This window comes from Amblyomma mixtum, chromosome 2, assembly GCF_055824585.1.
Source record: "Amblyomma mixtum isolate Tamu chromosome 2, ASM5582458v1, whole genome shotgun sequence".
NCBI lineage: Eukaryota > Metazoa > Arthropoda > Arachnida > Ixodida > Ixodidae > Amblyomma > Amblyomma mixtum.
Window position 1 is genome coordinate 176,127,682 of NC_143013.1, and position 13,441 is coordinate 176,141,122.

Consider the following 13,441-nt stretch of genomic DNA (forward strand, 5'->3'; position numbering starts at 1 on the left):
TCCAGTTCGCGCTATTTTTTCATTGTGAATATTCACCAACTAGCACAAACTTCTGCTTTGCCGCACGAAAATGAGCTGACTGTCACGAACACGCTAAGCGACTACTCGGTGCTGTTTCCAGAGAAATGACGTGGACGCATGCAGGAAGTGGGCTTGTTCAGAGTTTCACTGCACTATATATGCAGGGGCGCGCGCTCACCACTGATCTCGTTCTCGACGCGTCGGTGTACCTCGGAGAGGGTGCTGTGCACCACCTCCTCGTGGGGCACCCGCGCCGCCTTCATCCAGCCGCCGCAGGTGAACTCGTAGAAGTCCTCGCATGGCTCCATGAACGAGATCAGGCTGGAGCGCATCATGGAGCCTGCGCGCCGAGACGTGGTTAGCGCACCACTTCAGACGTTTGAAACCTCAACATCGCGGTGTTTTGGGGCTCTACTGTGCGTGACGATCTGAGAAGTTAGAAGACTAAGAGAACGCGGTTAACAAATATGTTGAATTGTTTCCCATTCTTGTAGAACTGAATTGCGTACTTTTTAAGGCGGAATTGTTTTTTGCGGAACACATAAAGGGTGTAAGACAAAGTTTGCTAGCATAAAGATTATAGTTAGAAGCGTTTTAGAGCCAGAGCTCTACTCCTTGGGGTACAGCTTCCGATTTCATTGTGGACGAGACAATGACCTTCAATGCCTCACAAGCTCAAACTGAGCTTGACTGCGTGATGGTATGGCTCAAGCTATGGTAGTATCACCTCGTGATCATCACTATATGGCCACTGGATATCAGACCTTGACTCTGACCCTTGACCTTTACATTTGATTTGAGAAAGTGGAGACCATGCCTAACAGAGCTTTCGCTCGTATAACTAGGTTCAAGCCGCATTGAACCCCAGCCATTTTTTTCACCTGAAAAAAAAAGGATACGTGTATCATTGACACTTCAGTCTGCTTGAACTGAAAAGGAATATTTCTTGGGGAAAAATAGATTTGAAGTATTTGATATGACGAATGTAATCTTCGGTGTTTATACGTGCGCACATTCTTTCTTAATAAACAGTTGTGTCAGTTAGCGCCCGTCTTGTACGCTTTATGTCTTGCTCTAAAAAGAATTCCGCGTTGAAAACATGAACCAACTAGTCTCCAAGAAAACGATGCTGAATTATTTACCGCATGACAGAAGTGAGCGAAGCAAAAATTGGAGCGTTGGATTCCTTGGAAGCCCGCTCTAAATTGCGGCATCATTCGGCATGACATAAGACAGAATGTCGGAATACAGGTCTACTATTGCTTACAGAGTGCGGCTGAGGCTAGGAACTATTCAACATACCGGTGCGCAAATTTTAACGCGCATGGAATGTGACCTCCAGCGCAGCAGCTGCTGCGCTATTGCGTTTCATTGCAGTGTAATAGCCTACAACAACCAGCATCTGGCTTTTGGGAACACTGAGCGGGCGCACTATTCTTTCAGGTTTTTCTTCTGCAACACTGGTAGCTACAGCCCCGTCACCGCCGCCTCATCAAGTGAGCTTCGGTCATGGCTCGTATGCTTCACGTCATATTGTGCGCGACCTCGTATTTCAGCCTGCATATGCAGCCCCACGCTTGCCGAGCAGGTGCAGCTTGTCGTATTAAACTTTAGTGACACTCCAGAAAATACGTAATGCCAGATGTATGCACTGGACACTCCTGTATGAAAGAACAATGTTTGAGCATTCATTCAAGGATTGCTTTGTAAGTATGCGTGACAAGCACTCTTTTTCCTGTTTTCAAACTGGTTTCCTCCTGGCTTCTAGCATTAAAATATGGTATTCAACGTTAGTAGAGACTTGTATCTTTCATAAGTAAGGTAAAACGGCGTTAGGGTGCCGCGGATGCCCTTACCGTAGTCCCTGCAGTCTTCGGACTCGCACGTCAGCGACACGTTGCTGTACGGGTTGTAGGGGCCCTCAGCACGCGGGCACTCTGCAAGTAGGAGGGCGTTAGTGGAACGGAGTTAATACAGGTAGAGAACTCAAAACTCATTAGGACACTATAGTGTGGCAATTAACCAAGGCCAGAATTACAAGGCGCAAGTGGTTCGCAAATATCCAAGATTCTCGGACAAACATTTTGGAAATTGGAAAACTACGTGGTTGAAATTTCCGGAGCCCTCCACTACGGCGTCTCTCATAGCCTTAGTCGCTTTGGGACGTTAAACCCCATAAACCAAAACCAAATTGGCAAACTGTAAGATGCTGTAATGGAAATATTGCACGTAATGGTTCATTCTGGTATGTAGCAATATCCTCCTTTTAAAGTGTTTCCTTCTATCGAATCGAACAGTTAAGACTGCCTTAGAAAACCAATGGGGAACGCTTTTGTAAATTGTAAATTGGTTTTTGAGGAAAGGAAATGGCGCACTATCTGTCTCTCATATATCGGCGGACACCTGAATCGCGCCGTAAGGGAAGGGAGGAAGGTGGGAGCGAAAGAAGAAAGAGAGAAAGAGACAATCGCAAAAACGTTAATAGAAAAAAAGTAGCAAAACTGCCGTCGGGTGATCTACGGATATATTTTTCGTTATTGTGAAATGTTACATTATTTGAAAAACAATGGCGTTCATATATGGTTTCCCGCTCAAAAATGCTTTCGTCCAGAACAGTAACTACATTGAGAAGGAGGTCAAGCACCCCCGCTGACAGTGGCATGTTCATCCAGCTTGAAAACAGATACTGGAGGAGACACTCAAGCTCCTCCTTAAAGGTGTGACGCGCTAGCGTGAACAGGTCAACGCACATGTGTGCGGAATTTGTCCTGCTGGACTTTGCACCCTTAGATCTCTGGGAGTCCTCATACCCCTTCTGGCGCAGTGTTGGAGCGGTTAAGCGATGCGTCCCTGCCTTGCGATGGCAGGCGCTGGCACAGGTCGGGCTTGTGCGACCCAGGTGGCTTTTCCCAAGCGACCAATCATTGATTTGACTGTTACCTGCCACGGTGCTCCGTTTTCTCGCAATCCGGTGGGCAGATTGTGATGACGCCACAAGGTTACGCAACCTAGGCGGTCAGCCTAGGTTGCTTGTCCGGGGATTTCTCGCTCACAACGGCGACGACGACGCCGCAGTTTATGCGCAACGGTGGACTTAAATCTAACGCATTAAAACTTGTGTGACAGATCCCACTGTTACAGTAAAGCGAGTGCATGGCTCAGGGGTAATGCGAAAAGCTTGCTTAATTGTCTGTGGTCATGTGTACCGGTAGGTAGTCTGTGTTAAGTATCCGAGTGATTTATACAAAGATGTGCAGGCCTGGGGAAAGGGGCGAAAGAAAAATAAAGTGAAAATAGCCACTGCTGTGCTGCACATAATAGCTTGCGTGATACTGGGGTTCGGCGACACGGTGTTTGCACATCCGAATGGGGAGGACTGCAGGTGAAACTAAATTTTATGAACGTCACTGCTTCAGAAATAAGCCCTTGCAGCCAAGTGTTACTTTTTGGAGAAGATCATCTTCGAGCATTCGAGGCAAGACCGACAGGGTGCGCGCATGAAATGCACCACCCTTTTCATAAAACGGCAGAGTCGCAACCACTGTGTCTAGCCTGTTAGTGCTCCGTTATACCGAGCGAAAGCGAAGTGCCACGGTGCTGGTGTTTCAGGTAAAGGACCGCCGGAGAAAGCAATATCAATAGCACAATGGTAGATAAAATAGTTCCGTTGTAGGAGGAGCACAGACCTTTGGGCTAGTTGGTTCATAGCAGACACGTACAAGAGCAAAAAAAAAAAAAAACAGGAACAGAGAAAGAGACTTGGACAACATGAGCACTTTGTTCTTGTGTTGTCGCTCGTGTTGTCCAAGTCTCTTTCTCTGTCCGTGTTTTTTTTTTGCGCTTGTACGTGTCCGCTGTAGGAGGTTGCACAAAAGCATGTCTGCTTGTGAAGGTTGAGCCGTATGCGTCAAGGTTGTCCTAATTTTTCGGGCAGCCACGGAATGAGATAACGATGCCCACTCCCGTGAAAGATGGCACCAGTAATTCACCGCGAAAGAGATAGACGGGAATGAGAAACAACGTTTTTAGATAAGGACAGTTGGAAAATTTGCTCCGGGGATGCGGCCCTAGCTCTGCCGGGGCTTTAATCTCAAAGAGACGTGAGCGCTGTCTATAGGCTTGTGACACTACCACATTAGTTTTCTTAGTTTTCCTTTCGCTGCCGAGACGCCATATGGCTGCGCTTTTTTGGTCACGTGGCCATTTTGCTGCACAACTGGCCTACGCTGGCTCGCAATGGCTCGCATCGTCAGCGTCGGGTGCGGCTGCCTATAGCGGCGGGTCACTATTGATGTTCACTTCTTGGATTTTGCCTACGTATTGATTTTCGCCCACGTATGGCTGTGCACAGTAGTTTGCAGGTCCGCTTCGTCATCCTTGTGGAGACCGCATCTCTGTTGACCATTATTGCTTACCTTCCTTGGCGATGTGAACGGCAACAACTATTGCACGTCGCTTAGAACACCTCAACACTGCGGCTGAAGTCGCAGTAACAGTACTAAATTTCGCGAACTACGTGCCCCTTAGTGCCCATCTTGCAGCAGCGACTGCAGCAGAAAAGCATCTCTTTAAAAAAAATTCCCTTTGCTTCTTTTATGAGTTGTGTTAGGAAATAAAAGATTGATATTCCCAGAAGTAATTGAAATACCTAATGAACTTCGCAGCCTCGGCCTGGGAGCAAACTCCGATTAACTTTGTAAAATCACCTCGCTCAATACGAAATGTGAAGTTTAGAAGCCGCTGAAACCGGCTTCTGGGAGGCTAAAGAAACTAACTTGCCCGGCATGCATGCACGCAGGGGTTATAAAAGCTCGAACAACGAGCTTTTAAGTTTCCATGCCAGAACACAGCATTTCCTCACTACATCGCCTCCCTTGAAGTTTGTCCAGCTAAGAAGTCGCAACGAGACGAGCAGCCATTTGGCAACATGTCATTAACGTGCCCGCCTAAAGTTGTGGCTATAAATGCAACTAAACCATCTCGTTTCTTTAATACAGAATAGATAAAGGCGAAAACTATGTTTGTATTTCTGAAATACGTTTTTGTAGGCACGTGAGCCACCGTCTGCTGCGCTCCTCAAGCTGGAAGTAGCAGACGACGCGCCCCTAAAGCGACCGCAGCGCCATCGCCTAGGCGGCAATCGCATGTGCGCTCCGCGGCTGTTTTCCAACTGCACCTATGTCAAAACGTTCATGAGAAAGAACGCGGTGTTCTGCTCACCCTCGCGGCCGGAGAAGCACTTGAGAAGGATGACGACCATGACGATAAGGGTGATGACGATCAGGACGGCCACGATGGTGACGCATGTGTTGAGAAAGCTGTCCGGCTGGGCCACCGGCTCACTGTGGTCGTGCACAAGAGTCGGGGTAAGGGAAAAGTGCAACCCGGTACAGTGAACATCAATACGCGCGTGTTCGCAGAATGAATCAAGCGTAGTCTGCTGTCCCCTAAGCAATAAAGAGGCACTAGGGCACCTATGCAGTGGCCCAATGTTTAGACGAGTCCCCCAAGGTGGAGTAGACTTGTAATAAGGGAGTAATTGCTCATTGACGTCCACCCGAGCACAGCCACATGGCTACAAAGGAAAGCTATTCAGCTTTCTCAGAAACTTCGTAGTTAAAGAAAAATGCGTCCTTGTCGGGTCCGGGGCTCGAACCCGGGACAGGGACCCTTCACCGGAGCAGTCGCTCTACCAGCTCAGCTAACCTCGACGGCAGGCTCCTCGGTAACATTGCGACGAAGTATGAAATGCGATGTAGACGATGCTCAGCTTTTATTCGGTTTGCCTCTGTACTACAGAATTGCCTGGCTGATAGAAGACACGACTGCAGTGGCCAGCATTCATAATTTATGCGTCGCTGGGCGACTATTCCGCCAACGAGTTCTGAATTACTCTTATTAATGTGAATCCTTTACAGCCTACGTGTTGGAGGAGTGAAAGCAAAACAGTCATTCCTTCCGTATTACACTAGCTAATTACCGAAACTAAAAAAAAACAATATCAAGAATTTGGTAGTGTCGCAAAATTTTGAGAAATCACTAAGAAGTGATCTTTCCGTTCGACTTCCAGAGTGAGGTTTTGGTCCATAGCCTGGAGATAGTCCGAGTTAAGTTAAATACGAACTTAAAGGTTCAAAACAAACCCGAAGGCCCAGGGAGAGTAAGAAAATTTCAGAGCGCAGCTACCGGCCGTTCCTGCGTTCGGCGTCGTAGTCGCCGTAACACGCCACCTAACAGGTGGCGTGTTACGGCGCGTGACTGGTGTCTTGTTGGCCGGCAGTAGGAGAGCGAAACGCCACCTGCCACGGCGACAGTGGGGGAATGGCCAACCGGAGAACGTGCCAACGGTGGCAGGTGCAGTTTGAAGAGCTGCGTTCAAATTGCGAGTTTCCGACTATCGTAATCAATTGCAAGTTTTTTCTCCAAAAAATGCATACCTATTTTTCTTGCAACACGAGAGAGAAGATGAAAGACCCGAGTGGACGAAGACATGCAATACACAAGTAAGCACACACTGTCCGCCTTTTATCGTCAATATTCCAATTACTGTGTTAAATAAAACTTTGGCATCCGGGCCAAGTCGGCGAAGTCATACTGACTTTGCGTTGTATGGGTTGAGTGGCGTTCCGAATGGCTGGTTTTACAGAGGCAGCTTACTAGTGGGCATGCCCGGCGCACACACGCTCAAACAAATTGTACGCTGTGAAAACCACTTTAGAGGCGCAGTCATGTGTATAATAGTTGGCGATCTTTTTTTAGACGTCGAACTTTCACCGGTGTTCAAGTATACCGGATGATTTCTTGTTAATGTTTAAGGATCTGTGTTCCAAAAAAACTAAAATATACATCGGGAGTGTACTCTCTACCGTTGGATTTTAGAGCACGGCGGACATTATGTACTTTATATACCTAGACTAAGACAGGAAGGTATCAACAAAAAATAACTTTTATTGTTTGTTTTTAGGACAAGATTACATTGAAAACTGAAGGCTCTCTATATATAAAGCGAGCCCATGTTCCTAATTTTTTGAATCGACATTGTGGTACGAAATATCTACGATTAAAAATGCGCTTGTCTAGGCTCGCTGGGATCGCTTTCACGCAGTGTACATTAACAAAATGGTGCCGCTTCCATTTTTGACGCAGCAGATACGCACGCAGAATCCTGTACTTTATGATGTAGAAGCAGTTGATGTGGTTTTCGCAGAAAAACCCAGGCACAGCGACGTAATTCTTCAAGAGTGCGTTGTGAGAAAGCCAGCTCAACATTTTTACAAAAGCATATCTTTTGTATCTAAATATATTTCAATATTTCTGACCACACTGCCAATTCATGAAATTCAAAAAAGTGGGCTTGCCTTCGATGTTGAAGGCCTTCAATTTGGGAATATAATCTTATGCTCCCAAACGAGAATAAAAGTTAATTTTGATAATTATTCATGGCGATGCGATGATAAAGCAGTTGGAACTTACAGGTGTCCCCCTGCCGGTGCAACGGCTCCTGGTCTTCCTTTGCTGCAAGAGCAGACGTTCAACGAATTAGATTAGCGTGTCCACACCTCTGCCGTAGTGAGTGCCTAATTTGTGCTACGCCCCAACACACTCAGAAGGAGAGCTCCCGGCAGCACTGCCATTGTGAATGGAGATAGGAAGAATTTCCAAAACACAGAAGCCATGAAAAAAATGTTTTCAAACCACAGCGTGCAGTAGACAAACAATGGGTATATTTCTGTGCATGTAAATATAGATCAGCGTATCTACGTGACTCCTTGCGGCAAAGGAGAACAAAAAATTACAGGATTGCTCTTAAGTCTGCTTAAGAGTGAAAATGCGAAAACCTTTCCTGTCCTCTCTTTGTCTCTCCATTTCTGCTTGTTTTTTTTCTTTTTCTAGTGTTCACTATTTTTTAATTTTTGTTTTTGTTTTTTTTTGGTTTTGCCTATTTTTTCGCATTACATTTGTGTTGCTTATGAAGTGTTGTATAGTAACTTTAACATTTTGTTTACCATAGAACGTATGATTGACAGTTCGTTGCGGACAACTTCCGTCCGCAAACTTCCGTAACAAACTTCCGTACACAAATTTCCGTCTACAGCTTCCGTCCACACCACTCACGAGCCAAGAAAGGCGTACGCCTTAAAAAAAAAACAGCTTTGCAAGCAGCCACGGCTAACAGCTGGCAAAGAATTCGCCACGAGTCGATAGCCACAGGTGGCGGCCAATGGCGTAGCCAGAAATTTTGTTCGGGGGTGGGGGGGCGGGGGGGGGGGGGGGGGGCTCATGTTGCAGCCCTGCCTTCTCATAAAATTGTGCAGGGATCAAACGCAAGAACAATAAATGCATTGCCATTGACAATGCTACTGTGTATTAGATAAAGCTACTCACTGTCTACACAAATGAAATATGTAGTTTTTTAATTAAAACAATATATTCGTATGTCTTAAAAGTTGTGGCAGACATAAATGATACCAATGCTTCTATGTTTTTGCGTATTTGGTAAAAAGAAAATATTACTCGAAGTCTAGAACTATATTAGTCCGAAACCAGCAAAGCAGTGGATGCCGCTGATATAAAAAACGTAAAGGCCGTGATATGAGCAAGTATAGGGGACAAATATTTTAGTGAATCTTTATCGTTGAAGAACATTTACATCTTTGTACACAGAAAAATCTCACGGACGCTGTCCTTTGGTCCAGTGTACTGCGAAGCAGCAGGTGTCACCGGTCATGTGTTGCGAGTAATTGTACCGACATTTTAGTTGCAATAGCGACCACATGCATAAACGAGGAATTTTGCATAACATACATTGGAAGTGCGAAGATAAAATGGATAATATTCTCTTCTGTGACATGAGGGCACAACAACGCTTCGTTTCATCGGACCTCACGGCGTGCTTTCTCAACTTGTCTCATAGTGTGTTGATTCGGCTTTTCTCGTTGTACGGCTCGGTGTACGGGATTAAAAAAGTCAGTGCAACTTTGGCTCAAAAGCTTCTAAGAATATTAAATTAATTGAAGTTCTCTATTTTGAAATCTAAAGCACGAATTCTGAAGTGTCAGTGCAGCTTTCGAGTCAAAAGTTTTTGAGAACTATATGTGCCGATTAAGTTGCGGAATTGAAATGCGAAACTCCGTAGAATGCACGGCCGCCGCGAGATGCCGCTGCGAGCCCGCTTGCCATGGATAGGCCCTTGAAAAGTTTGCGTTAGGATAGCGCTCTTTGCGTTACGTGACTGCAGGTGCATGGGCGTTGCCACGAAATCCAACCGAGTTAGCAAGGTTCGCGCCAAAATGTCTTCTCCAGTCAGAAAAAGACGTAGGTGACAAAATCCCGAATGACTTACGGTGCAGGCGGTTGTTTTGTTCAGCGGTGCGTGACAGTTCGAATTTTTTTTTTTTTGGGGGGGGGGGGAGGGGGGGGGGTCTGAAGCTCCATTTAAGCCCCCCCCCTCCCCTCCCCCCCTGGCTACGCTACTGGTGGCGACCGCAAAAACGCGCGTGGCCAGCGTGTTCGTGGTACGGGACCCTGCCGGCTGGTAGTTGGCCGCAGAAGTTGGCTAGATGTTCAGCGGGGAAACGATTTCCGGAGTTTGTCTCACAAGTCGGAACGTATAGAGTTGGAATATAACTTGTTCGAGGTACGGCAGGCACGCAACCTTCCAACTCACTTATCAGCAGATAAATTTTGTTCCCCAAGGCATCGCGACTGAAAGTAAGGTATGATTGCGACGGAACTGACACATGATACAAATTGGAATGTGCAGTGTGATTATAAGCTTTGTCGGGGCGTGTAGTTTGAAGAATCTAAACTCAATCCAGACTGTTTAGACTGTTAACTGTTTACGTTTACAGCATTTAATGCGGCGCAATTTTTTTTAAAACCCGGCTACGCAACTGAGATAGCACTGAGAACTGAGACTGCAGGATACTAGAGGCGGCAAGTACAAACCTCATGCTGAAGTTAAATTACGGCGAAAAATACTAGGTTGGTTGGTTCATTGCGGCTTAACGTCCCAAAACAACTCAGGCTACGAGGGACGCCGTAGTGAAGGGCTCTGGAAATTTCGACCAACTGGGGTTCTTCAACGTGCGCTGACATCGCACAGCACACGGGCCTCTAGAATTTCGCCTTCATCGCAATACTTGGACTGGTTTAACCTGAGTATGCATCTGTATACTAGCCTAGTTCGCCGTCCTAATTAATAGAGAGCTCCGGATTTTGTCTCTTAGGCGCACCGCTTTAACGCCGGCCCAGCTGTCACCTATGCGCCGCGTGGGAGAACAAAATTATCAATATGGGTGCAGCGCATACGAAAGTGGAAGAAAAGAGAGACAGATGCTTTAAGCTGAATCAGGTTGCCTCTTGAGGTAGTACAGCGGCAAACTGGGCTAGTTGGTGGATGTTCATATTGAAAATGGGGTAACTGCGCACGTCCCATGAACTTCTGTTTCTGTTTCTGCTTTTCTAGAGCAGTCACTCCATTTAGAAGAGGGTTCTTGATGAGCGTAGATTTATTGTTTACTAAGACTAACAGGAGGGTCATCTAAGCGATGTAAGGTTTTGCGGATGTGTACGGGTAATGGTATTGTTGGTGGTTCTTTGTTGACTTATGAGGTTTGACGTCCCAAAGCGACTAAAGCTATCAGAGACGCCGTAGTGACGGTCTTGAGACAATTTCGACCACCTGGAGTTCTTTAACGCACAGTGAGATCGCACAGGCCACGGGCCTCTAGCATTCCTATGGAGGCGAAATGCTGAAGGCCCGTGTATCCATCGAAATGGGAAAACCACGGCTGGCATCGGACCTGCGCGTCTTTCGAGTCAGCAGCTGAACACCACAACCACTGAGTCACCATTGTTTAGTTGTGTATTCTGGTTTGTACAACCACTGACCTTCCACATGGAGTAACCAAACGTTGCCTAAACCACTGGGCAATGACTGCATCCTACATTTTGTGTGAGTACTGCTCAAGGTTTTTGAAGCGAAAAGCTTCACTAGGCTAGTCACCACCGCGCTTCGTGTGAGCCGGCAGGCCACATTTTCCACTTGTGCGCATGCGCGAAACCGAGCGACGTCACGCGCGGCGCAGGTGGCCGCCGACTCGCTAATAAAAAAAAGAATAAAAATAAGCACAGAATCGAGAATAAAAAGAAATTAAAGAAATAAAATATCAGAAATAAAAAAAGAAACAGTGCGCCAGGAAGCTCATATCTCGGTGGACATCTCAACCACGCCGTAAGGAAAGGAAAATGAAAAGAAAATTGGTTTCAGGGAAAGGAAACGATGCCTGTCTCTCTCATATCTCGGTGGATACCCGAACCGCGCCGTAAGGGCCTTAAGGAAAATGAAATGAAATGAAAATTGGTTCTAAGAAAAGGAAATACCTGTCTCTCATATCTTGGTGTACACCCGAAAGGAACGGACACCGCAGTACATGTCTCCAAAGCAGCCTTCTAAGACAGCACCATATTCACTACACGCGCGTCTCCTCCTACGTCTCCGTACAGGCAGTGTGTGGACGGCCGAAAGCCCTTCACTACGGCGTCCCTCATAGCCTGAGTTGCTTTAGGACGCTGTATAAACACCCATACACGATAAACTAAACCACCATACACGATAAACTAAACCAGTCTTTGAAAAAACTATGCGCGTCAAGCGCATCTCTCCGGTGTCCTATGTCATCTTTCGGGCAGTAGATGAGCTTCATTGCATAACAGTCAGCTCGTGCTTAACAAATAGCGGCACCATGCCTTCTGTTGTGAAACTCAGATGAAAGCGGGAAAACTTGAGAGAGAGAAATAAGCTCGGGAAAACTTGTGTCGCTGGCTGTGTGTCCCGTAACATCCATGAAATGGATTCAACACTTTCCCAAATGAAGATTGTGCGGTGGCTAAGTGGTTTGGTGCTCGGCTGCTGGCCCGAAAGATGCACGTTCGATCCCGGCCGCTTCGGTCACATCTCAGAGGAGGCGAAATGCTAGAGGGCGGTGTACTGTGCGATGTCAATGCACGTAAAGAACCCCAGGCGGTTTAAATTACCCGGAGATCTCCTCTGCGGCGTCCCTCATGGCCTTAGTCGCTTTGGGACTCCCATAAACTATCAACCTTCGCTTGCTTCGACGATTTGAGCGGCAGTTCTGCTCACCCGATAGTCGCGCTGCAGCGATCATTGGAACACGGACAACGGCGAATATACATCACGAATGTTGAAGCGGCGCTGAGCACTATTCTTTTTCAGGCGTGCCGTGTATGCTGGCTGTCTAGACCTAAGCTGGGGAGTAGGCAGACACAACTTTGACGGTGCAAGCGCCATATCCTTCTCTCCTCCCACAGCACGCATGTCGTCCCGACGCTGCGGCTTCCGTGCGATGTGGAGGGTCACAGCAACTAACCGCTATACCAGTCTGACGGAAACTTTTAAAAGTTTAGAAATGCAATTTAGATATACGTACTCCTCTTTGAAGCCTGGCCCAGGTGGTGCCGGACTGGAAAGCAAAACACGCAATGTTCCTTATAAGCTGAATCAAGGATGTGATCGTCGCGACAGAGAACCATTAAGGCTGCACCGACCAGAACCGCTTATAACCCTTTAACCGCCAACTTAATTTCCCAAAAACCTACAAAATCGCCAATGTTATGGCAATTTTTGGTTAAAGGGCGCAAAACTCTTTTCATGGACAACAATTGCCCTCTAGTGTCGAAAATATCAAACATAATTGCAGAACTTACGTAATTCGCCTTCGGTGGTGGGAGCAGCGCAACATTGGGCCGGACGAGTGTGACTCGTCATTGACGGTATTAGTACAATCGCACATGACAAGTGGAGCTTGGTGTTGGTGGTTAGAAGGTTAAAAGAAAATGTGTTGCCTTAGTGCACTTATGCGTAAGGATCCCTGCTAAGAAAATAGATCCGACTGGCATCCTTAGCTCATCATATTTTACGCCCTTATGCAGCTAACGTATCTAAAAGGCCTCTTTTTGCTCGAGGTTCTTCACGCCTTTAGCAAACCACCAAAAAGGCTATGTCGCTCAGCCAATGAAAGCGGAGGCCGGTATAGAGTGCGCTCAAATCGACGAGGCCATGCTTTGTGGATGATGAAGCGGCTGACAAAGAAACTTACACAACCGAGGCTTCCGTATTGCGTCTGCTCACTCAAATAGTGCTTGTGATAATAAAACAGAATGGCGTGCCTTCTATACGGTGACGATGGTTGTGATGATGCAAGAAGTATATCAGGGTTTGCGGGTATTCAGCAAGCCAAAAGTGGTGTTTGAATTTCGTTATTATTGGTAATTTGTTTCATTATCTACATCGGAGGTTGCTAGTACAATTAACTTTAGCACTGGGTTGATGGCACTAAAGATAGGAATAAATATTTAACGCACTAATAATACCTCATATGATTGGAGGGACGCAAGT

The 13,441-nt window shown here is 46.6% G+C and overlaps 1 protein-coding gene across 1 annotated transcript in view; it reads right to left on the reverse strand.

Annotated features, from left to right (window-relative positions):
- LOC149361716 (neprilysin-1-like) overlaps positions 1-12,089 on the reverse strand; it is a 75,194-nt gene extending 63,105 nt beyond the window's left edge. Inside the window, exons 1-4 of the mRNA XM_089568133.1 lie at positions 12,061-12,089; positions 5,242-5,363; positions 1,878-1,958; positions 200-361 (exon numbers count right to left, since the gene is read on the reverse strand). Coding sequence (XP_089424259.1) covers positions 200-361; positions 1,878-1,958; positions 5,242-5,363; positions 12,061-12,089 — 394 coding nt within the window. The remainder of the gene's footprint in view (positions 1-199; positions 362-1,877; positions 1,959-5,241; positions 5,364-12,060) is intronic.
- Positions 12,090-13,441: the final 1,352 nt, after the last annotated feature.